Below are 26020 nucleotides of genomic sequence, written 5' to 3'. Positions count from 1 at the left end.
TGCAATGTATTGGGATGAATTGGATAGATGCTATGATCAACCAAAAGGTCACCATGTTTTTTTTCCTTGGGCACAAAAACTATTTACCTGTGCTCATGTTGTTTAAGATTTTCAATTAGCACTTCTCCAGAAAGAATATTTATGATGTATTTTGATGTGAAGATGACATGACTTATTTGCTATATGTATGTTTTCAGGTAATAGTTTGTAGACAAGAAGCTCAAGTTAGAGAGGTACGATTTCATAAAAAGCTCGACAACACGAGAAGCAACTAGTACGGGAAACCCTTGAGAGAAAAAGAGATGAGTGAGAGACACTTCAGATGAAAGATGCTCCTAATTGTCTATTTGCTTGCTACTTTAAGTTAAACATAAAAAGTTTTAGGGAACAAAAGATTAAACAATATAATCATAGGAGTTTGATCCCATGATGTGAGGACTTTAGTGTTCAAAAAAGGTGTGCTTGAGCTTCCCCTTAAGCCGGTTGAAAATCAAGATTAGTCGGTTGCAAAGGATGGTAAAGGGAAAAACACTCGATAAAATATACTAGAAAATAGTTCCAACATCTTGCAAACTTGGAAATTTCTACTAGTATTCCAGTTTGCATCCATATAAGGAGGAAGCTTGCTGCTTAGGCAAAAAGACTTTTTCGAACATTGTGTGATAAAGGGTCCTTTCATTTAAGGTTTTTTTATAAAATCATTTCACTAAATTGTTTTATTATTTTTTATGCCTATTAAATCTTTCTTTTCCTATAATATAAAAGCATTAAAAAATTCATTTGTTTTAACTTTTAATGTGTCTTTTTCTTTTACTTCCTTTTTATTATATTTTGTTTCAAGATGCTTATGTGCAGTGTACACCTTTTACCTTATTGTATAAGTGGGGCCCTTCATAGTATGTAAACCATTTGTGTGTAGGGGGTACCGACTAGAAGAAAATTAAAAAATGGCCCATTAGTAGAGATGACAAGAAGATGCCTGAGGAGATTTAAAGGTAGAGGAGTGAGGAGGAGGAGGTAGGCCACATGGAGGACATGCTTCCCAATTAGGGATCTCTCTCTCTCTCTCTCTCTCTCTCTCTCTCTCTCTCTCTCGCTCTCGTTGCAGAGCAGAGGTAGGGATGCTTCATAAGGCATATGCGAATAAAATCTCTTCTTCTTCCTCTCTCTCTCTCTCTCTCTCTCTCTCTCTCTCTCCAGCTCTCGCGTCCTTCCTCGACACATGCATAGTGGAGATGACATGGAGGGACTAATATGTAGGTGCAAGTCCATGAATGATGGGGGAAGCTTATGTGCAAGCTCGCAGGGAAGGCGAATTTGCAGGCTCGCAGGGACACATCGAGAGGTAGGAAAGGGCAGCATGCAGGTGAGAGAAGGTTTTGGCGACACTAGCAGAAGGTGAGGACTAGGCAATGAAGGCAGAGGGAATCTTGAAGGCATCTTTCAATTAATGTATTTTATTTTAGGTGAGCTAGTAGGAGCCACTTTTTAAAAATAGATAATACAATTTTATATTAAAACACAACAAAAATTTCACCTGATTGCAGGCACTTGTTTAAACTTACTCTCCCTCCTCCCCCTTTAACTTAACTTGTTTAAACTTACTCTCCCTCCTCCCCCTTTAACTTAGCAGGCCTTTATGCCTCTTCACCTTGTTTACCGATGAACCATAAGTGTGTGTTGGGCCAAGTTATGATGGCATTTACAGTCAGAACAATATTTTCATAAAACGTACCAAGTTGAAACAATAATTTTTTATTTTTCACGGAAGGTTATTAGATTAAGCTTACATGCTGAATTGCGCAGGTGCTCAGTCGAGCTCGACGGCTCTTTCTTTTTAATCATGTGAAAATTAACGAAAGGAGGGCACAGATCTAATAAGAGCTGCAGCCATGCAATTCAGGTATGTCTTTCTGCGATTTTATACCTGCGTTTCCATATTCTATCCATGCCAGCAAGCATGCCATTGAGCCGAAAAAGCTGGGCCACACACACACACACACACACACACACACACACACACACACACACACACACACACACACCATCGCAGCCATCAGCCCCTATTCACCCAGATAAACTCACTTTGGAAAATCATGACTTTCCTGTTGTGGGCATTACATAGAATCCAATGTCATTGAATCACGGATGTTAAGTGTTTTCTGTCTGGTTATTCACGAACTTTTTAATGGTTTCTCACAGGTTTCTGCTAGTGTTGCTAGTTTCGCAAAATTTGGTGCTGCCTGGACATACTGAACATGGGGGACAAGACTCTTTGGCTAACAAGTTCCGACAGAGAGAGGCCACTGATGATCGACTACCATATCCCAATCTGTGAGTGGCACAAAATTCTCCACGTATGGTGCACATTTAATATTTCTCCTTAATGAATTGGAACCTGAAGTGTGAGTGTGTTTAAGGTTTTGTGGACAAAATCTGGCAAGCAATGTTTTGGCAATCTTGTCATGGAATATCTGCGATCCTGCTGCTAGTAAAACTCTTCAGAGTAAACTAATTTGGCACTGTGTAAGGATTGCTCAGGACAACATATGGACAAATGTGATTGCTTGTTAGGTTCCTGTCTTCACCTGTTTCAAATATATGAAGGCCACCGTGATGAGTCACAAGTTGGTTCACCACTTTGTGTTTGCTTTTTCTATGAAAATCTTTCCAAATAATCGATGTGATAACAGTTGCTCAGGTAATTAATTCCTCGTTCGTAGCTACTTTTCACTTCCTCTTTTCTTGGAGGCCTAATTATAACCATGAATTTTTTCTGTACCCCAAGATTCTTCTCCTTCACCACCTTATCCAACAGTCCTACTTTTTTTTGTCCTTATCCACCTCCCTCTCTTCCTCTCAAATGCCGACTGGAGCCACTTAAAATTTAATGACACCTGCGCTCCAGGCTCCAAAGATGAAGGAGGGAATATGAAATTTTGCACGTTCTCTAATTTCAAAGACCACAATAGCTTGAGTCGCATGCTTCTCAAAGATAATGCCATGTAGTGGTGGAGTTCATTATGCTGGATGCTTTAAGTACCTACACCTTGGAAGCATAGTTACAAGGTTGGAAGGACTTAAAGATAGTGTTCTTTAACACCTATTTGGCACCTTGTGAACTTTATTTGCTTTAAGATTCGGGAAATCTTTGGATGTTTCTCTTGGATGTGCTGCCTGCAATCAGAAGTTTTGGGAATTTCTCCTTTGATCAGAAATTTAACTTTCTTGAACTGTTCAAAAGATATAATGGTGGCTTACTTGCTTCTTTCAAGGATTAGAGTCTTGAGAAGGTGGTCTTTCAACCTGCAATAAATGCTGGATCATACAAATATGGGAAATGAGAGATCTGAAGTATCTGTTAAAGTTATGCTTTTCATGTGAACGTACTCAGGTTTTATAGCTTATTTACTTAGTTATTTATTTTATGGGGTTGGGTTGGGCAACTTTCTAGGAGAAGTATGTAAGGGCCTTTGAGGCTAAAACTTTGTATCCATCTGGAAAGAGTTAATTGGAGCAATCTCAAGCTTGGCTTCTCTCTCTCTCTCTCTCTCTCTCTCTCTCTCTCTCTCTCTCTCTCTCGTTCATGTCTGGTGCCGCGAGTGTCTCGCATCTACACTTCTGCATTGTGCTATTTTGACATGGTATCAGACATCGCTGGCTCGTGATCCTACACAATGACGACGCGAAGAGAGGAGGAGATCTTTGAGGAGACGGAGCAGACATAGCGTCGGCTCGTTTGATCTGCCCAGTTACTTGCAGCAAAGATTGGATCTGTCCCTGAATTCACTGGTGGCAGGGTGTTGAGATTGCCCTGCTATTGTGTTCTTCATTTCTTGCTGTCCCTCCAGTTCTCTACCCACGTTATTTCCAAAATGCTGCCTATTAAAGTCCTTTCTTTGAAGGCTTCTTGCTCTTGCCTCTAGCGTTTCTTCTTAAACGCTATAGCAAAGGCTTTGAAAAGCGTGTTATGCATGCTGGCTTTTGGCTATCACTAGCGTTTTTAATGAACAGTACGACAGGTGGCTATTTGGCAAGAGACTTTTGGGCCATTGTGTTAGAGAGGAGTCATTGCAACAGGCACAAGAGTACTTCTCAGAGGTGCAATTGCTGCACGTGGCCGATGCAATGTTGAAGGGGATACTCATGCAATGTCGGGGCAGAAGGTGGCCCATTGGTGTTTGTGTTTACAGTCGGCAACCAACCCCAATAGAGGGCCCTTTGCGCACGTGATCTGCGCTTTAGCACCTTGGAGGCTACAAGGCATGCTTGACTTGCAACTTGTGAATTGATCCGGAGTGGGTATCCATTAATACCTTGGCTTGACAATTTTAGATGTGGAGTCTAGGACCTACTTGGTGTGGTCCATTCGCAAGTTTTGGATTTGAAGCTAACCATGGCAGCTTGGAGTAGGAATAGGATGGATTTGATTTGAGTTATCCTCGAGCACTTGATTCTTGACACGATACCGAGTTTTGTGTAGGAGATGATAGGACTCCTTGTTGATGGGATTCAGAGGATCATTTCATGGATGTGGAGCTGGTTGATTTGTCGTGGGATTGAGATGCTTGGAGGGTTGATTGATTGGAGTTTCTTTTCGATCAAGAGTAGTTGTTCACTCGTGGTGCCACCAATGGAGAGGAGGATGAGGGGGTGATTCTTCTCAACTAACCATAATATGTTCTCCGTTCACATGCTTTTGCCAGATTGTGGCACGTGTGAGGCAGAGGGGGCAACCTATTACTCCAACCTGAGTTCCTTGACCACTATGTGTTGGTGATTCTTGGGACAGACAACTTGCTTGGCAACCAGCCTGTTTCGAACCTTGGGTGACATTTTTATGATAGAAGGCCGGAAAAGAGCTCTAGAACTTGCACTCATGATGTGTTTGTGAGCCAATTTTCGATGGCCTGGACGTGATGTGTTCATGGCTCTTGCTATCAGATTGTCGGGAGCAGGATGTGTTCATTGTTCGAATAACAAGGAAAACGGATCTGTTCTATGTCGACTTTAAAGGAGATAGGATGAGTTCACTGTTCGTGAAAGCAGTCTTGGTTCGGGAGGTCTTTGGTGCGAGTGCATGTGGGGATGGAACTATCCGCCGTTCTGCGTCAATTCTCCTCTCTCTCTCTGTGGAGATACAACAGAGTACCAGCAGAGGACAGGACATGCCCCTTGTGTAACATGGAACTTGAGACAGAGCTACACTATACATGCCGCTGCCCCGACTACTACGATATACGAGGCCGCTTCCATTGCTTGTTCAGAGAGGGTTTTGGACCACTCTCAAGAGTCATGGGATACGAAGATCAGAGATGTCTGGGTTTGTTCTTGCCCGAGCTGCGCAGACACAGAGATAGCCTGATGAATGGCGAGGCTAGCCAGTCTCAAAGACGGATCACAGACTTCTTCAGAGCAGACACGGGACAGTCGCAAGAGCCACTCCCACAGCAGAGCTCCCCCTCGTCTCACACCAGAGGCACACTGATTGACCGAGCGATTGAACTGGGGAAATCCAGGCGCCCGCGACTCGGAAGAACTACACAGCATCGACGGAGGCTACGACAGAAAATTCGGAGTAGGCTAGCCAGGCATGCACGACGCCCGGTCAGACTACTAACCATGGAGGAAATTGATGAGATTCGCCAACGACCGATGCTAGATCTCTTGTGATTCAGCTATCCCAACAAGCCGCCCATTTTTTTGCTTAGATTTTTGCTTGGCTCACATCGACTAACCTAGGACCCCATAGTATATATCTTTGTTTTGTACTATTGTTAGGTTATTTTGTTACTCTGACTTTGTATCAGATCCACCACTTTGTAACTTTCGGGTCTCATAGGTCATTATGGCCTTTTGAAGACGTTAATATAACATTTCATTTCATTTCATTTCTCTCTCTCTCTCTCTCTCTCTCTCTCTCTCTCTCCAAGTCCAAGCCAGAAATCAATAGCAATACGAACAGAAACTTCAAAATCAGTGAACTTTGAGAGAGAGAGAGAGAGAGAGAGAGAGAGAGAGAGAGAGAGAGAGTCGACACGGCCTGGCATAGTTCCATGTCCAGAGAGATTGGCCCCAAAGTATGTGATTTTGAAGTTTCTGCTCGTGTTGCTATTGATTTCTGGCTTGGACTTGTTGGGAGAGAGAGAGAGAGAGAGAGAGAGAGAGAGAGAGAGAGAGAGAGAGAGAGAGAGAGAGAGAGAGAGAGAGAGAGAGAGAGAGAGAGAGAGAGAGAGAAATAAAATGTTATATTAACGTCTTCAAAAGGCCAAAGTGACCTATGAGACCAGAAAGTTACAATGCGGTGTCTCTGATACAAAGTCAGATTGACAAAAAATAAATAAATTAAACTAGGATAACAAAATATAAATACTGCGGAATCCAAAACTAAGCTGATAGGTGTGGAAGGTGAAAGCCGTGAAATGTGTGAACTAAGCAGTACACTATGTAGACAATATGGGAGGGAAGTAGAGATCCATCTTCATAGAGATTCATCTTCATCTGCGCTCTGGTCGACGAAAAAGTATGGCTCGAATCCTTTGCTGTAGCCTCCTTCGAAATTGTGTAGCTCCTCTTCTCCATCGGGGTCGTCTAGATCTCCCTAGCTCCAATGCTCGGTCTATGACAATGCCGAGAGAGAGAGAGAGAGAGAGAGAGAGAGAGAGAGAGAGAGAGAGAGAGAGAGAGAGAGAGAGAGAGAGAGAGAGAGAGAGAGAGAGAGAGAGAGAGAGAGAGAGAGCAGCCCTGGGTGAACCCTAGCAGCCCTGCGCGCGAACCTGCACCCCTACGCGAACCCTAGTCCTGCCTGCCTGCTGCCGCTCGTACTTGCTTACTTGCCGCCTGCCCGCTGCCACGTGAACCTGCCCTTCGCGTCCTGCCTACTGCCGCACGCGCCCCACCTGCCTGTGCGAACCTGTTGCCCCACTCTGCGAAACCCTAATTCCACGAAACCCTAACTACCAAAAAAACCCTAACTGCCCCAAACCCTAACTGTCCCACACCCTAACTGTGCGCCTCTTTCTACCACCTGCAAGAGAAAGAGAGAACGAGAGAAAGAGAGAGAGAGAGAGAGAGAAAGAGTCCAAGCTTCACTTCCGGTCTTGCTTTTCCCGTTTGCCAGTCTCGCCCATTCTTCATGGCGGCTTTTCCGGTCTCGAGTGCTACACACGGCGCTCCATCACCACTTGCCTGTCGCGTGGACTGTACTGGCGACCTGTTGACACGCATTGACTCCAAAGTACAACACTTGGCACTGCATGCCTTGGTTGGCCGGATGATTGGACAGTCTCCACCTCGATCTTCTATACGTGATTGGTGTCAGACTGCATTGGGCACTACTCAGGGACGGGTCTCGGAGCTTACATTCCTTGGCAGGGGCATATTCATGGTACGTCTTTCAGATCCCGCCACTGCCTCAGCTCTCCCGGCTCGCTCTCCGATACTCTCTGATCGCAGGATGATATACTTGATGAGGTGGTATCCCGAGTTTACTACTGAGGAGTTTGACAGTCGACACCTTATTCCCAGATTCCCTCTGACGCTCTCCTTCTCGGATATGCCTCTCCATTTTATTGATGAGCATCTCCTTCAGATGATTGCTGCTCATTTTGGCGCAGTAGTTCTAGGATCCTGTATATTCTTCTCTGGTCCACCTCGCATTCAGGTCTTGGTGTTTGGGGACACTTCACTACCAGATACAGTTACTGTGGCTGTGCGCGATTGAGACTACTCTTGCCGAATCGTAGTCACTGGCCGCCCAGGACAGTGCTTACGCTGTCACGAGATGGGACACTTGGCGCGTGAATGCCCCTCCCAGCAACGCCATCGGCGGCAACAACAGCCGGCTCGTGGCACTCATGCTCAGCCACGTGGTCAGCGTCAACAACCGGTTCCTCCTACTACTACTCAAGGACCTCAGCAGCCTGCAGGTGCTCCTAGAGCTTCGACCCTCCATGTTCCTCCCCCCGCTTCAGCTCCTACTGAGGCAGCATGGCAGATAGTGGGTCGTAACCATTCCTTCCGTCCTCGTCAGCAACCTACATCGCATGCAGCCCCCAATGTTACCTCTCCTGCTCCCTCTCAAGTTTCCACCACCCCCTTACCCCCTGCTTCTCCTCACCATTCTTCTTCTTCAGCAGAGGATCACTTACCTCTGCTACCACCTCCTCCTTCACCTGCCGTTCCCCCGCCCGCTCCTTCCCCTCTTCCCGAGGTCCCTATTCCCATGCAGATGGATCATTCACCGCTATTGCCTCTCCCTTTTCCTCCTCTTCCTCTCGCCCTTACTCCCCCCCCTCCACCTTCTGGTCCTCCCCCTCCCTCAGCCGCCCATACTTATGTCCCACGCAGTTTTCTCAGCTCTTGCCCTCTTTCCTGGGGCACTCATCGGGCTGAAATGTGCGGTGACTCAGAAGGGCCATTGTGGGTGCAGCTCTACCTTATGCATCACAAGACAGGTTGTGTTCCCTCTTTAATAGGCAGTCGCTCTCAGCCTACCCATTCTTTTTTCCTTCCATTCCACGCGGCTCAGGAATGGTCCGAGGATCAGGTTCTACATTTTGTGCATGCACAAACTATGTCTCAGCTTCATTTATGGTTGTCTACTTCAGCTCCGGATGTATTGTCTCCACACTTCCCTTCATGTATTGGTGCTATGGAGTGGAGTGATGTTTATGCTTGCTATTCCTTGCCTATGGTCATTCATGTATCCTCAGATGTGGTGCTTCCTATGTCTATGCGCATTTGGGGTGTCAAAGCTGCAACATCGGTAATGTAATGTAAACAAGTTGAGGTCCGCAGTTGGTGCAATGAGACACCATATTTTAGAGAGGGCTTGTGGGTTGCTTTCTTACTGCCCGAAGCTCATCCCTTGGATGGCCCAGCTGCCTCCAAGAAGATGCGCAGTTAGTCAGATGCTCTACAAATTCTTTCATGCAGACTATGGATTTACATGTAGTTTCTTGGAATGCTAATGGTTTACAGACTTCTCGGGTAAGAGGTTCCCGTAAGCTTTTACTTCGCAGAGATTTACACGCTCATGTAGTGGGTACTGTGGATATATTACTAGTACAGGAGCATAAGATTGCCACTCCCTTTGGTAATCTCATGCCATCGGGCGCCCACACTTTTTGGGAGCTTGCTCTAGTCCTTCATGGACAGAGTTGCGGTGTATGCATCTCAGTGGGGCCACGTTACTTGGCCTCAGTTCAGCAGCATGGCACACTTGTCGCTGGCAGAGTAGTCTATGTTTCTATTCGGATTCGGGACTCTATCATTGGTTTTATGTCAGTCTATGCACCCACTACTCCTCGGGAGAGGGCTACTTTTTGGTCCTCCTTGGCTGGTGTTCTACCTGCTGTAGACTTTTGGGTTGTTGGAGGCGACTTCAACAACGTCGAGAGCGACTCTGATTGGCGATCCATCACACCTCCAGTTCTATTATCCATTTCTCCCGATGAGCAGCCAGCTTGGGATCGATTTCTTCTAGCTATTCAAGGTGTTGACGCCTGTCACTTACCCTCTTTTGGTCACCACCCTGCGACCCTTCATTACTCGTGGGGATTTCAGAGACAACAGGGGAGATTATTAGAGCGACTTGATCGTTTTTACATTGGCCCTTGGGCAGCAGCTCTAGGTGGATTTACTACGATTTGGAGAGGGACCAGCCTCTCAGATCATTTACCCATCTCATTGTTTATCTCCTTCACTAGATCCTCTGCACAGAGACGAGGCTGCCGCATCCCTGACAGTGTTCTCACCACTGAAGTCTTACAGCAGCAGATTCGTGACTTATGGTCCACAGGTGCTTCTTATTGTGGTCCCCCTGGAGAGTTCCTTGCTCATTGCATTACTAGTATTTACTGCCGTAATCAGACTGCTATTATTCATTGTCAGTTGAGAGTACGCGAGTCTGATCTTCACATTCCTCTTGGTTCCACTCAGCGGTTGCTTGAGGAGTGGCCTCAGGATGCTTATCTCGCTGCTAGACAGACAGAGCTCACAGCGAAGATTCGTTGCATACAGGAGGCTAGGTTTGAGCTCACTCATCATGCTTTAGTATCTCATTGGATAGCTAAAGCTGATCGAATGAATAAAGACTTCTTCGCTGCGCATTAAGAACGCCCTCTTGGCACCACCCTTCGGACTTCGTGCGATGCTCAGGGGACACTACATATGCATCCTGATGTTATTCTTGATATGTCTGCCGATTATTTTGAGACATTGTTCACTGCTGATGTATGCACTACTGAGGTTTTACTTGCCCGTGAACAGATCTGGAATCACACCCGACACCGTTGTATAGACACCATGGCAGAGATCTTGTTGGCACCTTTCACACTTGTAGAGCTCCATGCTGCTATCGAGAGTCTTGATCCATCCTCTTGTCCAGGAGAGGATGGCCTCACTAGAGCTTTCTTTTTGACTTATTGGGATGTATTGCATATACCACTGCTTCGCGGTTGTCAGGACATCTTTGCATCAGGGTATATGCATCCGGATCTTTGTTCAGGTCTCATATCTCTTATTCCGAAAGGGGGTGACACCACTTAGCTCCGCCAATGGAGACCTATTACCCTACTCCCTTCGGTCTATAAGATATTAGCGTTACTGATCAGCCATCGCTTGCGACCGTTCTTGCCAGATATTATTCATACTTCTCAAACAGGCTTTGTCACGGATCGATGCATACTGGATAATATCTTCACTTTTTATGAGGCAGTAGAGTGGGCCAGATCATCTTCTGAATCTCTCGCTTTTTTCATCCTTGACTTCGAGAAAGCATATGATCGTGTTGAGTGGGACTTTCATGAAGGATCATTAGCCAGGATGGGTTTCCCTTCGAGATGGATCTCAGGCATTTCTGCTCTCTTCAGGACTGCAAGCAGTGCGATTACTATTGGTGGCCGTGTCAGTCGCAGTTTTGAGCTTTCTCGATCTGTCCGTCAGGGATGTCCTTTAGCAGCATATCTGTATCTGTTTGTAGGAGAGACTATGTCCGACTTTCTTCGTGCTCAGAGTCATGCATTTCGTGGTTTGGCCATGCCAGTACCTTCAGCTCTGGACCTTATCGATTAGGAGTTTGCTAATGACACTATGCTGATGTTGCGTTATTTGCTAGCTACTCTTGTTGCCATGTGGGAGGCCCTCGAGGTTTTTTGCATTGCCAGTGGTGCACGCATTAACTGGCATAAATCCTATGGGTTACTGGTTGGCAGTGATGACATACCTACTTGGGGGGTAGCTGATGGTTTCACTTGGCTGCAGCCGGGTCAGACATGCAGATATCTGGGCTTTCAGATTGGATTTGACGTTTCCTCACAGTAGCAGTTTGCACCTGTACTGCAGTCTATTCGCAGGAAGCTATATCATTGGTCTTCACGTCATCTGTCGTTGGCTGGCCGTGCATTGGTCGCCAACCAGGTCATTCTGGCTACAGTATGGTATACGGCCTCTTGTTGGATGCTACATTCTGGTGTGATAGCTTAGCTCCGCCGACTAGTGCGGAACTTTTTATGGAGTGGCACAGATGGGACTACTGATACTCGTGCTCGAGTTCGCTGGTCCACGATTATTTGTCCTAGGTCAGAAGGAGGCCTTGGCATTATTGATCCAGAGTTACAGAGCTGCGCCCTTCTTACCAAGCTTATTGTTCGGGGCCTTTTTCCCGGGCAAGAACCTTGGAAGATGCTTCTTCAGGCCGCTATTTGCACCGCGACTCCACGCCTCGGCACTAGAGATGGTCATACTTGGCATACAGGGTATCGTTTTCTCTTTACGGATGCTCCCTTGTTCACCAGCACTCTCTCACCCTTCATCCGATCGCTCCTTCAGATTTGGGTTTCCATGCGACGGGCTATCATACGCTCACCTCCCTCATGTCGTGAGGAGATTGAGCGCCAGCCTCTCATTTGGAATGATGCAGTTCTTGATTCTTCGGTTAATCCACCTCGTCAGCTTGGAGAGAGGACTCACATTGATTGGGCTGCTTGGGACACTGGCCTTGCTGCCTCTATGCGGTTGTTTCATGAGACACGTATGCAGGATGTAGATTTTGTGGCAGAACATTATGACATTGGTCGCGGGGTGACAGAGAGACTGCTTGAGATTGACTCCGTCGTTCCTTCACAGTGGGATGCAGTCATGCGAGGCACGGTTCAGATGCCTCCACATTGTGGCTGGGAAGGCCTCTTTGCTCAGAGCACTCTCTTATTAGTTTGTTTAGACACCATGCTGTTCACAGTTGACATTGACTACTCCCAGGGGATTCATCCTAGATTGACATATGCTACCACCTCTCCACACCTTGTCTACCCCGGCGCTCGATGGGAGGCCATACGAGTAGTTGGCTCCCGTGGGAAGCGGCGTTGTGTTGACCCCCGTTTCGCTTCCGCTGATGCCGCACTTTGGAGGCTTTGGGTGTGGGAGGGTCGTGCCCTATCTCAGCTTTATTGGGACCCAGGAGAGTGGCATTGGCCTCACTCTAACCCCACCGGTGCACCTGTATCATTCTTTGAGTACACTGTCAGAATTGGAAGATTAGCATTGATGAGACAACACCCAGAGCAGCCCACTCGTATGCGTTTTTGGTTACATTCAGGTCTCTCCCATGCCTATCTACAACAGTTTTGGTCAGCCATCTGGGATTTACATGCGGCTCGTCGTATTTCTTTTTTCATGTGGATGATTGCATATGCAGGACTTCTAGTTGGGACTTGGCTAGCTACTATGGGTCATGATCCGTTATGTACTCGCTGTCCTTTGTGACTACTTGAGTCACCTGCACACTGTCTTTGGTCATGTTCAACTTCTCATATAGTGTGGCTAGCAGTTTGCTTTTTACTCAGCAGAGCGGGTGTTCAGCATGGATTTCTCACTTGGGGATTTGTCTCATGGTTGATGCCGATGCCCGGACCGCATCTTTTCTACGAGGGCTCAGACACAGATCCAGCTTTTATGCTTACCTCGACTGGTTATCGGCGAGGGACTTTGGCTATGTTACCAGAGATTGCTTGGCAGGGGGATCCTCAGACACGTGATGAAGTATTTTCAGTCATCACTAGCATTACACTATGGAATGTTTGGCGAGCTCGTTGTCTTTACATTCTTAGTGCGGCTCCACAGCTCCTTCAGGATACCCTCACTACCATCTGGCTGGACATCATTCACACCCTGATTTGGCAGTGGGATTCTTCCTCAGGTATATCTCGAGCAGCCGAGGCTCATCGCTTTGCCTTCCTTCGGCGTTGGGCCCGATCCCCACTCTTCTTCACACTTACAGGTAGCCAGATTACATGGCATTATGCTCCCCCTCGGTGGTTTCTCCTCCACTCATCACACAGACCACCCTGAGATTATTCTAGTCGAGTTGTCACTATGGTGGCTCTCACCCTTACATTCAGCTTGTACACCCCACGAGATAGGCTATTTTGGCATCCGCTGGGGATTATATTGTACTAGTAATATACAGCTCTGACTTTTTCCAAAAAAGAGAGAGAGAGAGAGAGAGAGAGAGAGAGAGAGAGAGAGAGAGAGAGAGAGAGAGAGAGAGAGAGAGAGAGATGATGAAATGAAATGAAATGTTATATTAACGTCCTCAAAAGGCCAAAGTGACCTATGAGACCAGAAAGTTACAATGTGGTGGATTTGATACAAAGTCAGAGTAACAAGATGACAAAATGACAAAATAAAATACTATGGAATCCTAAACTGCTAGGTGTGAACTAAGCAGCTAGCTGGGATAGCTAGATCACAAGAGATCCAGCGTCGGTCGCTGGTGGATCTCATCAATCTCTTCCATGGTCAGTAGTCTAACTGGGCGTCGTGCATGTCGGGCCAGAGTGATCCGAATCCTCTGATGCAGCCTCCGTCGATGCTGTGTAGTCCTACGCAGTCGTGGGCGTCTGGATCTCCCCAATTGGGTCGCTTGGTCGATCAGTGTGCCTCTGGTGTGAGGCGACGAGCTTTGCTGTGGTAGTAGCTCCTCCGGGTGTCCGGTGGCAGCTCTGAAGAAGTCTGTGATCTGTCTCTGAGACTGGTTAGCCTCTCCTCTCATCAAGCTTTCTCTGTGTCTGCTCAGCTCGATCAAAAACAAACCCAGGCATCTCTGATCCTCGTACTGCATGACTCTAGAGAGTGGTCCAAAACCCTCTTTGAACAAGCAATGGAAGCAACTTCGTTTCTCGTAGTAGACGGGGCAGTGGCATGTGTAGTGCAACTCTGTCTTAGGCTCCATGTCACACAAGGAGCATGTCCTGGCCTTTGCTGGTACTCCGCTATATCTCCCAGTCTCGATCCGCAGCTGGTGTGAAGATGTGCGTATCTGGCCAATAGCACATCGTATCCCATGAGACAAGTGGGTGTCTATGTATCTGGGCCTCGTCACAAAACCGGCCTCCGTAAGCTCGAGAAGATGCTCTCTGTAGAAAGCCATCTTTGTGCCCAGCTCCTGTGCTGGCTGTATCCATGTCCTCCTTGTGTCTAGTTGAGTCAGGTCCTGGCGGATGAGCTTGGTGATCTCGGACTGTGTAAGAGTCAGAGAGGGTGCATCCAGTTAGTACTGGAAGGGAGGCAATCTGTCTATGCTGAACCCATGCGCCTGAAACCATAATGTCATCTCCCCATACCAGCATGCTGTATCTCCCTGCATGGCTAACTGTCGAGAGGACTCAAGTGCAAGGCGGGCATATTTGTCTCTGGGATGTTCCCACATGCAATGTATGAAGGAGACAGATCTGGTGAGCGCCTCAACCACTATTGGGGGGGCAGCTAGCTCTGCTCGGACAATAGCACGTGGTACTGAAGCCTTAGCTCTAATGAGCCGCGAGATCATAGAGACCAGAGGCTTCTCCATGTCCCCCCATCCATCAGTGCAGCCTGTCCTCCCGTGATGATCCAATGAAGGTCCCCAAATCTCAGCTCCATAAAGCAATGCAGAAGCCACCAGAGTGTCAAAGAGCCAGAGCTTCGTCCGAGGCTCCTGAAACTGAACCTGTGAACATATCCTTTCCAATCTACCCAATGCTGCATGGGCTCCGGTCAATCTAGTCTCTGCTGCCCTCCTCAATGAAAATGCTGGCCCATTAAAAACCACTCCAAGGTAAGTGTAAACATCTGTATACTCCATTGTCTCCTGGCCGTATGTAAATGCGGGCGCTAACCTCCTGATCCACTGTGGGGTGGTATTAAATACCATGACCTTGGTTTTACCAAGATTGACGGACGGACTACTTTCCTGGGCAAACCTATTCAAAGCATCCAAGTGATGTTGCATCCCCTCCGGAGAGTCAGAGATCAACACAATATCATCAGCATATAACAACAGTGGAATCCATGTCCCTGCTAGTTGTGCACCTCTATCACCATCTCTCTCAATGTAGTCAGAAACCTCATCCACATACATACCAAATAGAGTAGGAGAGAGCGGGCAACCTTGCTTCACCCAGTAGTTGAGTGAACCGGTGTGTATAGACCCTCTGAGGTGCGTACATGCCCCATTACTACCCTGTATAATGCCATGACCCCCCAAATGAGCTCTGTCGGTATTCCATTTGCTGTGATCTGCGCATCAATCTAGCTTTGGGTACTGTGGCAAATGCTTTGCGGAAATCCACAAAGCTACAATAGATCCGTCTCCCATGTGATCTGCCCTCCTCAATGATGGCTTTGAGTGTCAAGATATGGTCAAGAGTAGAAAAACCTCTTCTGAACTCTGCTTGCCCGGCTGCGCGTATCCCCTCCCTCTCTGCCCATGTACTCAGTTGCTACTCAAGAATAGATGCGTACAACCGTGCCAATGTGTGTCCAATCATGATAGTGCGATAATTCCCAGGCTCCATAAGGTCTCCCGACTTGAAGATACGTACAATAGTAGATAGGCTACAAGTATCAGGTAAGCCCTCACACATGGCACGGTTAAACATAATTGCTAGAAGCCCTGCTAGTAGATCTCTGGCATGCGTGAAATGCTCAGCCATTAAGCCACCATGATCATATGCTCTCCCAGTCCTCATCTTGTCAATGGCCTTGCTCACCATCTCAACGATGAAAAAAGCACATGTATGTGCCATGTGGGCATGGATCGGGGGGGGTCAGGAAGGGGGGGTTGCTCAGGAACTGTGTACAGAGATGATGCGTACTGGCCCCAGGCCTCTATAGAAGTGATGACAGAGGGGGGGGGGGGGGGGGGGGGAGTGCTCATGAAAGAGCCGCCATGCCTCACGTGAGTCCTGACTCAAGAATAGCTGGTATAGATCTTGCTCTAGGAGCCAAAAATGCCCTCTTCTTCCGCCGCACTAGGCGTCGAAAGTCAAATCTGTGACTGTCTGTGAGTGATGTCCCCCAAAAGCACCTCCCTCTGAAGTCTAGCTCTAGTGTCCCCGCATTCCTCATCATACCAACTGTTTTGGGGCATCATGCTCCCCGAACGGCGTCTCTGCTAAGGCTGGGTATGTGGGTATGCCTCTACTGCTGCATCATGTAGTGTCTGTGTCAGTATAGTAGTAAGCTCCTCCAGAGGTCGCTCTGGCTCCTGTGTGCACAGGCGTCTGTAGATCCCATCTATGTATACAGAGTCCGTCTCCCGCGTGAAGGTGTAGCGAGTAGGGGATGTTGCCCGTGGCCTGTGTGCTACACTAAACTGCAAAGAGATGGTCAACGACACAAGAGCATGATCCACTGCCACACCAATAGGTCTGGGTCCAATTGTGAGATCCTGGATACTAGAGATGAGGCTCGGCTGTGCCATGACATAATCCACTGTGCTGGCTCTATGTCTGTGTGGAAAGCGTGTAAAACCCCCCGCAGCGGGAAAGCTCTGTAGGCCATTCAAGATGGCCAATCCATGTGCAGTCCACATGTCTATCAAGTGTCGTCCATACTCAGTGTGTTCCCCATCCTGTGATAGTCTGGATAGGCCCGTCTCTGTAACATCCAGCTCTCTCAGCATCTCCTGTGAAGCATCATAAAAAAGAGAGAGAGAGAGAGAGAGAGAGAGAGAGAGAGAGAGAGAGAGAGAGAGATAGAGAGAGAGAGAGAGAGAGAGAGGGCCTGGCAAAGTTCCATGTCAGAGAGATTGGCCCCAAAGTCTGCCTTTCCTTTCGGTATTTCTTTTTATATTAATTATGGCAAAGTGCAATGTCCGAGGGTCCTCTCTCTGTGCTTAGTGCTCCCAAGCTCATGTGAGGGAGAGAGGCCGTGGCAACTCTTATAAAGGCCTCAGGCCCAAAAGCAGTACATGAAAAGCTTCAAGTTCCAAAAGCACTTGATCCCAAAAGCATTTGGTCTCCAGTGCTAGCTTTAAAAGCTACAAGCGCAATTTGCGGCGAAAAATCCGGAAATCCATATGCTGCGACATGTCAGCAGCAACCCGTATGCTGTGACATGTGACATGTTGGGCTCTCAAGCTCATGTGTGTGAGAGAGGCCCTGACAACTCTTATAAAGGCCTCAGGCCCAAAAGCAGTACATGAAAAGCTTCAAAGTTCCAAAAGCACTTGATCCCAAAAGCATTTGGTCTCTAGTGCTAGCGCCAAAAGCTATGAGCGCAATTTGTGGCGGAAAATCCGGAAATCCATATGCTGTGACATGTCAGCAGCAACCCGTAAATCGCGGAGCCATCCGTACAACCGTGCCACATCAGCAGGTCCAGGCATTTTCATTATCTTTTATTTTGTCCTAGTGTCCCCTGGGCCCCATCAGACGGGACCCCATAAGTTGGAACAACCCATTCCAACTTATATCATTCTATCTGTCACTTTCCACTAGTGTCTGTCCGGCTGGTCATGCCACATCATCACTTTGTGACAGATGGGAGTTAGAGAACCTCATAGATTCTCTTCAATTTGAGGTGTACCAAAGGGGAGCCACTCCAGTCATAGGTTGCCTAGATTGAATAAAGTCACTAATTAGTAATTTCTCCTAATGGTCTAATAGTATTCTCCGGAATGACTTTATGGAAATATGTACATTGAATTGGAAATTTCCGTAATTGAACTTATTACGTGTGCTCTTTGTTAGAGTAATGTAAATAAAGATAAAATGTCTGCAACATTTTTATTTGATGAATGGTTTGAGAAATTTAGTGCGTCTAGACATGTGTTATAGATCAACGATTTCTACATGTGATGATTGATCGAATGTTCTATTTGGATGAGATGACTGGATATTGTTGTGAGTGCATCAAGAGTTTCAAAAGGATGAGATGGCTACACAGGGATCTAGGTGCATCAAGAGTTCTGGACTGGATGAGTCAGCTAGATTGAATGATTGAAGACGTTGGTCAGTGTGGTCTATGTGTGTGATTTGTACACTGCATGTTCTATCAATGTAGTGACTTGTGGGGATGGTCATGGGCATGGTTTGCTTGAAATGACAGAAAGGATATGAATATGATAGTGACAAGATTTAGGAGATGGAAACATCCGAGTAGAGATTAGCATGGTCTGGATGTGATTGCTAAAACATGTTACAATGATCATGATCTGTATCTTGGACGCTTGAAAGAAATGCGATTGATCATGTCACATGTTTGTGACGTGGCATGCCCAACTTAACAGATACGGAGGAGAGGACCAGAGAAGATGTGGTCGAGGGGCCTAGGGGTTTATGGTTTTAAAAAACCTAGTGCCTACCAATTTGAAGAGCATGGCCAAGGGGCCTAAACCCTAGCTAACAAAAGCATAAGGGCTGGAGGAGATTTTTGTAAATTGCGTTGGGCTGCCATGTGGCATTGCTGTGCTGTTTTGCGCTGGCTTCTGAGTTGGCAGATCTATGCAATGCTTTTGGGAGAAGAGCTTTTGGGTGCAAGAGATTTTGGATGTAGTGCTTTTGGGCATCCCTTGTACTGTTTATAAGAGCCCTTGGGGCCAGTCTTCAGGGAGCATCTAGACGTAGAGTCTAGAGGAGCTGGATCCTCTGGAAGTTGTACCTTTGTGAAGCAATAATAAAGAAATACCGGAAGGAGCACGAGTCTTTGGGGCGAGTGCATTTGGGGACAGAACCTCGCCATTCCGTCGACTCTCTCTCTCTCTCTCTCTCTTCCAGCTTAGTTCAGGTATTTGGAGTTTTTGTTTGTGTGTTGCTCTTGATCTTTGGCTTGGGGTGTCCAAGTCTAATACAATTTCTAGGGGTTATGAACAATACTTTTTCCATACTTCCGTACTCATAAGTGTTTGCCGTATGGAAAATTATGCGTGTAGGTATCATACTTATCACTAACTCTAACGCAATGACTACAGAGTGAAAGCCCTAAGGGCTCTTATATGTTTCTCTTATGAAATTGCCTGACCCAACTTTTTCAAATAGGAGAATACCTAAAAACGTAAATGAGCTATGAACTGGGCACCTCACATGAGATGCATAACTTTAACACCCCCTATGCAGGACTCGGGAAAATTTGGCCTGGATGTATGTGAGTTAGATAGACTTGTACCAGCCTGTCAAGCCATGTATGTGCCGTCTAACACGCTCACTAGCGGCAGGACCACCCCTATATCTAGGCCTTTTGGGGGTTAGTCTCTAGTTTTGCAAGTTTCAGCATGTCACTTTGTGGTGATGGGGCATTAGTGTGCCAAGTGACACATTTATGCCGTGGTGGCATATGTATGATGATTTTTTCATAGTGCCCCCCCCCCCCCCCCCCCCCCCCCCCCCCCCACCCGGCCCCCCTTTATTTGTAGGTCATGGGGTTTTGGGTGTGTGTAGGGCATGTATGGGGGATCCCTATATAGGGACACCTTGCCCCCTTTTGTATCAACATGGAGTAGTAGGCGTAGCGAGGGTTTTGGGTGCTGATATTGCCCCCCTCTCTATCTCGCTCTTTTCGTCCGTGTCCTCTCTGTCTACTGTGATCATTGTCCCTTTTTATCATTCTCTCTCTGCAACCCGATCCCTTGCGTTTTGCGTATGCAGGTGCCATATGATTCTAAGAGAGGAGGCAACCACCTGTCCATTGCCTCCTGTGTTCTCCTTGGGTTGCTCTACCACCCCTAGGTGGAGATCTAGGAGTCTGAGGAGCCTTCCACTATTTGGCGCAGATTTGGAGCGAGACTAGGGTTGAGTTTTTGAGTCTTTGCGGCTGTAAACTCTTGGAGAGAGTCATCTTCACCACTTGCAATGCCTTTCATCATCTGATTCACCATTTCCTTAGCCGCTTTGACATGGTATCACAGGTATGGTATGCTCAAGAGTCGGGTTATTGATCAAAGCTTGTTCAAGGTGTTGACATAGAGGGGCATACGGCTGGTTGCTGTTGTTTTCCACTTGTTCGGGGCTAGCTAATCTATCACGGATAGACCGCTTTTATGTAGGAGACTACTTTGAAGTTTGGGGAGTGTCACAAAGTGATGACGTGGCAGATAGCAGAAACCCTAATTTCTGCAAACCCTAATTTCTGCCAGAAACCCTAATTTCCGAAAATCGCGGAGGCTGGATTTTTTTTTTTTAATTTTAAATTTTAAAATGATGAGCGACGCGAATTTCGCTTTTGAAGAGAATGCTTTTTTTTTAAAAAGGAGAACTTGAGAGAGAAGAGCTTTTGAGCTCTTATGCTTTTTATTTTAAAAGCTTTTGGGGCTCTGCTTTTGGGCATCCCTTGTACCTTTAAATATGTGGAGAGGGCTTCACTTCTCAGAGCATCTGGACGCAGAGTCTGAGAGTGAAACCCTAGCCACACTCTTGTACTTTGATCTGATTAATATAAAAAGAAATACCGAAAGGGGCGCCAGTCTTTGGGGCCAATATCTCTAGGCACGGAACTCCGCCGGGCCAGTGCAAATCTATTGTGATCTGTGAATTGTTTTGAAGTGGTTATTTGGTGCTGTCGCGATTGATTCTTGACTTGGAGTGTCCAAGTCTGTTACAGTGGTATCAGAGCACGGCCGATTTCTCTTCTACGGGAAATCCGATCCCCGATTTTTTTTCCGCGGCACTGATGGCTTCAGGCAATGATCAATCGACTCCCTCTGCATCTGGAGATGCGGGCAGGGATCACAACGAAGATTCAGACAGAGAGTATGGCCCGCCTCGGCCTACTCAGGCGGAGCAAAGAGAGATGGAGAGTCGTCAATTGATTGGCGATGCAACAAAGATGACACTCAATTTTGCCAAGGACCTGAAGTTGGCAAAATATATGAACCAGACCTCTTTGGAAGAGGTACAGATGGAGTGGCAAAGAACCACAACACCACTCCCGAAACCCGCTCTCAAGAAACCTTCTGCCTCCAAGAAATATACGGAGAAGGAACTGGAGAACGTGGTGATGCACGGATTGCTCAGCTTTTCGACATGCAAAAGAAAGACAAAAAGCACGGCAAAAAGCAGAAGAAAGGCACTGACTTCCCCGGATATTTGGGTCGTCGGTCGACATTTGACAAGGCAAAGAAATTGAAGAAGCGCGTCAAGTTTGAAGACCTACCCAGTTCTTCTTCTTCTTCTTCTGACAGTTCTTCCATCTCTTCAGACTCGAGCGAAGAAGACAGGAAAAGCAAAAAGCGAAGCAAGAAACAAAGCTTTGAAAAGGGCAAGAAAAAGGCAAAGAAGGCTACATCTCGCCCAGAGACTGACAGTTCTACAGAGGACTCGTCTACAGACAGCTCAGATTCCGATGACGGAAACTTTTATGCGAACAAGAAGAATTTTTTTTTTACAAAGCTAACCAGTATGACTTTCTTGAAGATAAAGGCAAGAAAGTCCGAGAGTTTAAGGAAGGTGGCCACTCGATCAAGTTTGATACTTTTTCAGGATACTCAGATGCTTCGAAGGCTTTGTCTTTTATACAACAGTTTGACATCGCTTTTGCGGGAGGACGCTATTCAGAGCACTCCAAGATTCGGAGAGCTGCCTCTTACTTTAAGGGGAATGCTCATACTTGGTGGTCCATGCTTCTTTTAAACAAGACTGTGCCAGTTAAATGGCTGAAATTTAAGAAGCTTTTTATTTCTTCTTGGTTGACGCAAGAATATGACCGAGATGTACGAGCTGCTTGGAACCATCTTTGGATGACCAAGAAAGATACAATCAATGCTTATTGTGAAAGATTCTGGAGCTCTTTTCTACCCGCCTCTTCATTCAAGAAGATCTCGTTCAGAGAACAGATTGAGCGGTTTACCTTGGGTCTACCTACAGAGATCCGAGATCACTGCTTGGAACAGAAGTCAGCTTCTATCTAGGAGTTGATGAGTCATGCGAAGCGGGGCTTTGCCATTCACTCTGGTAGTCTGACCTACCCCACAGATGAGGCCATGACACAACGAGCCGAACAAACTTCTGGGAATGAAAGTAGAAAGAAAAAAGAGCAACCCAGAGAAAAAGGATGCACGACCCAAGCTTACTCCTGAGGGGAGAGCTCGCTTCATCAGAGAAGGGAAGTGCTTTGGATGCGGGGAACATGGACATATCTCCGCGAAGTGCCCTAAAAAGGCATAGAAAGAACAAAATGATAAAGACGACGACAGGCCTGAGAGTTTGAGAGCAGCTGAGGAACGTGGCAGAAAAGGCAGATAGAAAAACAGAACTGGTACCACATGGCGTGGGACCTGCACCGAATCTAATGAATGAAAGTACAAACTTTGCCGCTTTTGGGGCAAAGTGAAGGATTAGGAAGCTCTTTTGAAGGAGCCAAGGCCAACTTCTTTTCACTTGGAATTGGCGGCTCGATTTGGAAATTACGCCTGACAGACTGATGCCACAGGCGGAGGTAGTTCGACTGGCACCCGGATGGGATGTTGCCATTACACCGACCATTGGCAAACTTTGTTTGCAATGACAGGGGTGTTCAGGGCACGCGAGTGACGTTCTACTCAGGATCCCTTGGTACCACAAGAACTACGCCGTGGTTGACTACCGGGCCGAGAAAGCGACTTTGATAAATGAAGGGCTTAGAGATTGTACTTGATGAACTTCAGTTTCTTACTCATTCTTTTGGGAGAGAACTGAACGATGGATAAAGGTTGAATATGTTTTGACCTGATCAAAAGAACGCCAAGATTTTTTTCTCCACACTCATGCCGATTGCTTTTCAGAGGGCCTGAAGATCAAACCATTGATCTGATACCTGGAAGCACGCAACCAAATCGGCCACCTTACCGTGTGAGCCAAGTACAGAATGAAGAGATTATGAACCAAGTGAAAGACCTCTTGGAAAAGGGTCTTGTCCAGCCTAGTACTTCACCATATTGCTCTCCAGTGTTGTTGGTTTTGAAGAAAGACGGATCTTGGAGAATGTGCATCGATTATAGAGCTCTCAACAAAATCACCATCAAGAACAGATTTCCAATCCCTAGGATCGATGATATACTCGATAGGTTACGGGGATCCTCGTGCTTTAGCAGGATTGACTTGAAGAGTGGATATCATCAGATCAGGATCGCGTTGGGAGACGCCTACAAGACAGCTTTTCGGACTACTTTTGGGTTATTTGAGTTTTTGGTGATGCCTATTGGCTTAACCAATGCTCCTGCGACATTTAACCGGATGATGGACAGGATTTTTCGAGAGTACATGCTATTTATTGGCACTTTCTTTGACGACATCATTGTTTTCTCCAAGAATGAGGCAGAACACAATGATCATCTGCTTCAGGTCTTTCAGGCATTACGAGATCACAAGTTAGTGATTAATGCAAAGAAAAGTGAATTTTTCCTACCAGAGATACACTTTTTGGGACACATTGTGTCAGCAGCAGGAGTGCAAATGGATCCGGCCAAGATAGAGACTATCCATGATTGGCCCGATTTGAAGAATGTCCATGAAGTTAGAAGCTGCTTGGGACTGTGTTCGTACTACAGGCGGTTCATACGAAAGTTTGCAGAGGTTGCTTCCCCTTTGCATATCTTGACACAGAAAGGAATACCTTTTTCGTGGGGACCCATAGAGGTGATTGCCTTTCAGACAGTGAAAGAGAAATTGACTACGGGACCTATTTTGACTTTGTCGGACTTGCAGAAGTCATTCGAAGTATCTTGTGATGCTTGTGGTCGTAGTCTGGGTACGGTCTTGATGCAAGAAGGCCATGTGATAGCTTACGAGAGCCGTTTGTTCTCTAGGCCGGAGATGAAAGCACAGATTTATGAGAAAGAGCTTTTGGTGGTTATCCATGCTCTTACTCAGTGGCGGCATTACCTACTCGGAGCGGATTTCACTGTCTTCACAGACCATCAGAGTTTGCGCTACTTCTTGTCACAGAAGCAGCTTTTAGAAAAGCAGATGCGGGCGGCAAACATCTTGTCACAGTTCCACTTCCAGATTGTCCATGTGCAGGGATAGAAGAATGTGGTGGCAGATGCTTTGTCTCGGAAACCGTTGGTTCTGGCTATTTCCGCGATACATCATAGGAGCTTCGAGGATATGGTCGATCAGTATGCCACAGATACAGATTTTGCAGATATTTTCACACGGCTACGGGATGGGGAGACAGTAGCTGGATACTCCCTTCGGGAAGGCTACTTGATGAAAAAGACTATGTTGTGCGTTACACAGTCGTTGAGAGAGAAGGTTATGACTAAATGCCACTGTCCACCTTTTACGGGTCACCGCGGCATTGCTACCACCATGAAAGGGGTAGAGAGATATTTCTTTTGGCCGAGACTCAAGAAAGATGTGGAAGAGTTTGTGCGCAGTTGCTTGGTATGCCAGAAGGTCAAGTTTGATAGGCATAAAGCACAGGGATTGTTACAGCCTTTACCCATACCCACCCGCCCCTGGGAAAGTATAGCGATGGATTTCATTTTTGATCTCCTCCATTTTTGGATGGAGGAGGACCTAGCAGATACTCCTCGGATTGTGAAACTTTACCTCGATGTTTTGGTTTAGCGTAGTCTACTCCAAACGGAACCCAGAAATTCAGCTTGGCCGGAGATCTAGTGCAGTGGGATGCACAAGAGGGGAGTTACTCCACTCCTTTGTCAACAGATGCCTTGATTTTGATATTAAAGTCACTGATGTCTCTTTGAGCTTCAGGGATACTGAGAGCTGACAGTATTCTGCTGGATGACTTTATGAAATGGAATTCCTGATAATGATACTGATTTGTTCTTGACTTCTTGTGAGTGCAGGAACTGATAGCCGAAATGACTGCAGCATTTTGGTCTGATTGATCTCGAATAGACATGGTTGCAATAGGGGTTAGTTAATCGGACATCGTTGAGGTCCCGATTGGACCTAGATGTGATTGCTAGCTACATTGCCGATAAATCATGGTCTAAGATCCGAATGAATGTTGAATGTCATGTGATGTCTTGTGATGTCCTGTGATGTCGTGTGATGTTACTGTCGATTTTGTACATGTGCTAGATGTATGTTCCTAGTACGTAGGTACTAACAATCAGTGTCTGCTAAGACGGTTTATGGCTTTTGTCGGTTTTGCAGGCGTAATCACGGTCGATTACAATGCTTTCAAGAGAGAGGTATTTCACAAAGTGATGACGTGGTGGATGGCAGAAACCCTAAAATTCTTGCAAACCCTAATTTCTGCTAGAAACCCTAATTTTCGAAAATCGCGGAGGCTGGAAAAAATTTTAAAAAAAATATATATAAAAAAAATGATGAGCGACGCGAATTTCGCTTTTGAAGAGAATGCTTTTTTTTAACAAAAAAAAGGAGAACTTGAGAGAGAGGAGCTTTTGAGCTCTTATGCTTTTTATTTTAAAAGCTTTTGGGGCTCTGCTTTTGGGCATCCCTTGTACCTTTAAATATGTGGAGAGGGCTTCACTTCTCAGAGCATCTGGACGTAGAGTCTGAGAGTGAAACCCTAGCCACACTCTTGTACTTTGATCTGATTAATATAAAAAGAAATACCGAAAGGGGCGCCATTCTTTGGGGCCAATATCTCTAGGCCCTGAACTCCGTCGGGCCAATGCAAATCTATTGTGATCTGTGAATTGTTTTGAAGTGGTTATTTGGTGCTGTCGCGATTGATTCTTGACTTGGAGTGTCCAAGTCTGTTACAGGGAGCGTGAAGGATCCATTGAGATTCTTGCTGGTACCTCCTTTTTGGACCATGCGATAGTCATATTGACTCTTGAGGA

The 26020-nt window shown here is 46.4% G+C and overlaps 1 protein-coding gene across 2 annotated transcripts in view; it reads left to right on the top strand.

Annotated features, from left to right (window-relative positions):
* Positions 1 to 1746: 1746 nt before the first annotated feature.
* DEX1 (defective in exine formation protein (DEX1)) overlaps positions 1747 to 26020 on the top strand; it is a 125519-nt gene continuing 101245 nt past the window's right edge. For both annotated transcript variants that reach the window (XM_086487781.1, XM_086487784.1), the window contains exons 1-2: positions 1747 to 1903; positions 2203 to 2334. In XM_086487781.1, coding sequence (XP_086343907.1) covers positions 1893 to 1903; positions 2203 to 2334 — 143 coding nt within the window. In that variant the 5' untranslated portion in view covers positions 1747 to 1892. The remainder of the gene's footprint in view (positions 1904 to 2202; positions 2335 to 26020) is intronic.

This window comes from Adiantum capillus-veneris, chromosome 2, assembly GCF_014529385.1.
Source record: "Adiantum capillus-veneris isolate H3 chromosome 2, ASM1452938v2, whole genome shotgun sequence".
Lineage (NCBI taxonomy): Eukaryota > Viridiplantae > Streptophyta > Polypodiopsida > Polypodiales > Pteridaceae > Adiantum > Adiantum capillus-veneris.
This window is presented reverse-complemented; position numbering and strand designations above follow the sequence as displayed.